General features: G+C 21.1%; 1 protein-coding gene across 1 annotated transcript; it reads right to left on the bottom strand.

Moving 5' to 3' along the window:
* Positions 1-508: 508 nt before the first annotated feature.
* PGSY75_1011800 (PRE-binding protein) lies at positions 509-3916 on the bottom strand (the record flags this gene model as incomplete). The annotated part of the gene is made up of 1 exon (XM_018785884.1): positions 509-3916. The coding sequence occupies one exon, from the start codon at positions 3914-3916 to the stop codon at positions 509-511; it is 3408 nt and encodes a 1135-aa protein (XP_018641501.1).
* Positions 3917-4325: the final 409 nt, after the last annotated feature.

The raw sequence follows: 4325 nt of genomic DNA, 5'->3' as shown, positions 1-4325 counted from the left end.
TTTTTAATATATATATAAAATAATATATATTATTTTTTAATTTTATTAATATATTATTTATTGTTTTATTTATTTTTTTTATTTTTTTATTAATATTTGGTTCGTTCTTTTTTTTTATTCTATTTATAATTTTTATTTATTATTTTAGTATTTTTTTTTTTTTTTTTTTTGTGTTTATTTTCCTTAATATAATTATATAAATATATATATGTATATAATTTTTATGTTTTGTATTTTTTATTTTTTTTTTAATATATATATATTATCATACTGATTATATAGTCTGAAGTAATTAAATACACATGTATAAATTGAACGTATATATTTATATATTAAAGTTTAAAAATGAATAAAGCAGAACATAAATACAAATATATATATATATATATATATATATATATATATATATAATATGAGCGAAATATTTATAATTGTATAAAAATGTTTATATATATTTGTTTCCCCTTTTATGGTATATATTATGAATATATAATAATTTTATAATATTTTAATTTTCATTAGATTCATTTGATTCTTTTTTTATTTGTTCTTCTTGTTCTTGTTCTTTTTCTGTGTCTTTTTCTTGTTGCTCCTTTTCTGTTTGTTTTACTTCTTCGTTTTCTTCCTTTTTGTCGTTTTGTGTTTCTTGTTGTTGTTGTTCTTCTTTTTCTTGTGTCTCATTTTTTTTTGTTACATCTTCTTCTACATTCACATTATTTTTGGGTTGGTTGTCTTTGTCTTCTTCATTTTTGTTTGGTTCCTTGTCTGTTTGTGATACTTGTTCATTTTTCTTTGTATTAGTAAGTGTTTGGTTAATTTGTGATAGCCTTTTGCTTTTTCTGGATTGCATATTGGTTACATCATGGAGACTTGGGAAAGCTTTTTCATCATTTGTATTAATATAGACACCCTTCGTTTTTGATTCTGATTTATGACTAGATCTAGGAGCAGATCTGGATGTACTTTTATGAGATTTTCTATGATGTGCAGATGAAGAATTATTAGAATGTCTATTATTATTATATCTAGATTCATGATAAGAATTATTTAATGCACCATTTGTACTACTACTATTATTATTATTTGCACTTTCTTCTTTGCTTCTATTTAGAATTTTTTGTATTTCCTTTTGTGCTGCATCTACTGTTTTTTGTGTTCCATGTATATAAATTTTTTTATTTTCTTTATCAATATGTATTTTTTTGGCAAAAGTATCTTCTTGTATTTTATTTATTGTTCTACCTTTTTTTCCAATAACACTACCAATATGTTCAGTTTCTACATTCATTTCTACAGTGACATATAGATTATTTGGTATGAATTTTCCTTCTTTACCTTCTTTGGTTTCTGATTGAACTAAATTTTCTAAAACATCTTTAGCTAGATGTATATTATCTTCATGTCCATATATTTGTGCTACATGACTAGTTTTATTAATTTGTATACTTGTGCATGTATCTTTTTCAATATCTTTAATTTTTTGTGCTTTAGATGATAATAATAAAGCTATAACTTTTTCGTTAATATCTACTTGTGTAGATTTTCTTTTTTTTAATAATTCTTCAATCATTTCTAAAGCTTTATCTATATCATTTTTATTTCCACTTATATTTAATTCTTTGTGATTTGTTTTATTAAATATTTTAACTTCTGCTCCTGTTTTTGCTTTGATTTGTCCTCTATAATTAGAATTAAACAAGAAGGCTTCTTCTTCTGTTAGTTTTTTTTTTACAGTTTTGTTAGATATAATATTTTTAGAATATTCTAAAATTTCTAAAGCTTTTGTTATATTATCTTTTTTTCCAACTAAGCTTAAACCATTATCTTGACGTATTATAAATAGATTTAAATTTTTACGTATTTCATTTAATTCATATGAGCATTTTTTATATAAAGAAAAGATTTCTTTTTCTTCAAAAGGAACAAATTCGGTGTCTAGATTTTTTAATATTTCATTTAATTTTTCTTCTGCTTCTTCAATATCACTATCTTTACTACCTTTAATAGTAGCTGATGCATCAAATGTTTTTGCATCATAATTCATTCTGATCAATGTATTTGTTTTGGTTTCTATTTCTTTTAAGATACTTTTATTAAACCCTCTGGCTAGTATAGAATCTAATTTAATATTTTTCGAAATATTTTTACTAGCTAAATTTTTTTCATTATTTGTTGCTTTTTCTATTAATTCTTTTAAATTCTCAATATCATTTTTCATACCACAATAATATAATATATCATTATCTACATGAACGAATACATTTGTATCTTCTTCCATTTTTTTAAAACTTCCATCATACATATTAAGCATAATTTTAAAAATTTTATTACTTAGATTTACAAAATTCTTATTTTCTGAATTAAAATCTACATTTTGTATGTAAAAAATAAATTGTTCGATATCTTCTTTACATCCAGCTATATGTAAATTTGTTTTATTATCATAAGAACTAAAACCAGCCGTGTTATTATTCATATTATTCATATTATTATTATTATTATAATTATTCATATTGTTTAAATTATTATTATTGTTGTTCATATTATTATTACTTGTTGAAGATAATTTATTATCTACATATACAAAATATTTGGTTTGGATACGATTAAGAAAATTATATGGTCTTAGTAAAATATTATATGTATCTGTTGGAATAGCATAATCTTTTCTTATAATATCTGCTTCTGATATATCAACATTTTGTTTTTCTTTTTTCATTTTAATAATTTTATCTACAAATCTTAATTTCTTTTCTTGAACTTTAGTTTCATTCATACTTTTTAAATTTTCTTTTAATTTCTCTTCACATGTTTTTCTTAAATTTATTAATCTATTTTGAAAATTTTTAAAATTCTCATAATTTTTAGTAATACTTAATTGTTCTTCTAAATAATTTATATATGTATTTGCTTCTTCAATTTCTTCTAAATTCTTTGGATTTATTTTTTTCTTTTTAGATTTAGCATCTTTACATTTATTCTCCATATCAGCTGATGATAATTTCATATTTATTGGTCTTGTAGTTTGACCATTAAATCTTGATATAGTTGAATTAATAGTACTGATAAAATTTTCTATTTCTGTTTTCTTTTTCATCTCAGCTTCTTTTCTATCATTAATATTTTTATAATTATCTGCTTTGTTAATTTTAGCAAATTTTTTATTAAGATCATTTTCTGCTTTTTTTCTTTCATCTTCTTTTAATTTGATTTCTTTCTTCCAGTCTTTCTTTACATCACTATTGTTGTTATTATTGTTGTTATTATTATTATTGTTGTTGTTATTATTGTTGTTGTTATTATTGTTATTATTATTATTATTATTATTATTATTGTTGTTGTTATTTTTATTTTTGTTATTATTTTTTTTCTTATTATTATTGCTGTTAATAGCATTTGTGTTGTTATTATTTTTTGTTAATTCGTTTAATTCCACTTTGTTATTTTCATCCTTATTTCCTACATATTTCTTATTACTTGATCCTTTATTTTTTTCATTTCCTTTCTTTTTGTCTTCATTTGTATTTCCAGATTCGTTTGTTTGGTTCATGTCATTTTCTTTTGTGCCTTTCTTCTTATTATTATTATTCTTTTTCTTAGCTTGTCCTTCATTTTTTTCTTCTCCTCCTTTAACCGCATCCTTACTTTTAATAACACAATTTTCTTCTACATTATTCATATGTACAGATTTCTTATTATTTTCTAATTCATTATCTTCTTTCTTCTTTTGAATATTTCCATTCATATGAGCATTACTTGATAATTCGGTAGCTCTGCTTCCTTTCTTCTCATTTAATTTAGATCCTCCTTGTTTCTTATCATTCATAAGGGCATCCTTCATATTACTTACAACTCCGCTATTTTTGTTTACAGGCTTTTCTTCTAAAATTGATGAAGTGGTAGATTTTCTTCCCATCTTGACAAGGTATATAAACAAATTTCAATATTCAAAATTATATATTTATTTGATAATAATATGATTATATGTTCGATCAACAAATAAACTCTAAAATTATATACTCACATAAAATATATATAAAAAAAAAATATATATATATATATTTATATATATCTATTATTTTGTGGATACTGATTTTTTTATATAATCTTCCTACTGAACAGAATGATAACAATTTTTTTTTTCTTAAGCTTTTAAAATAAATATTCTTCTCTGTATAGAATTTGCAATACGTTTTATTATTCTCAGGATGTGCAATGCTATATCTTTTTATAAATATGTAAATTTTTAATACTTAAATAAATTAATATATATATATATAATATATATATATATATGTTAATATATGATATCCAATTTATACGTG

This window comes from Plasmodium gaboni, chromosome 10 (genome assembly GCF_001602025.1).
Source record: "Plasmodium gaboni strain SY75 chromosome 10, whole genome shotgun sequence".
In the NCBI taxonomy this organism is placed as follows: Eukaryota; Apicomplexa; class Aconoidasida; order Haemosporida; family Plasmodiidae; genus Plasmodium; species Plasmodium gaboni.
This window is presented reverse-complemented; position numbering and strand designations above follow the sequence as displayed.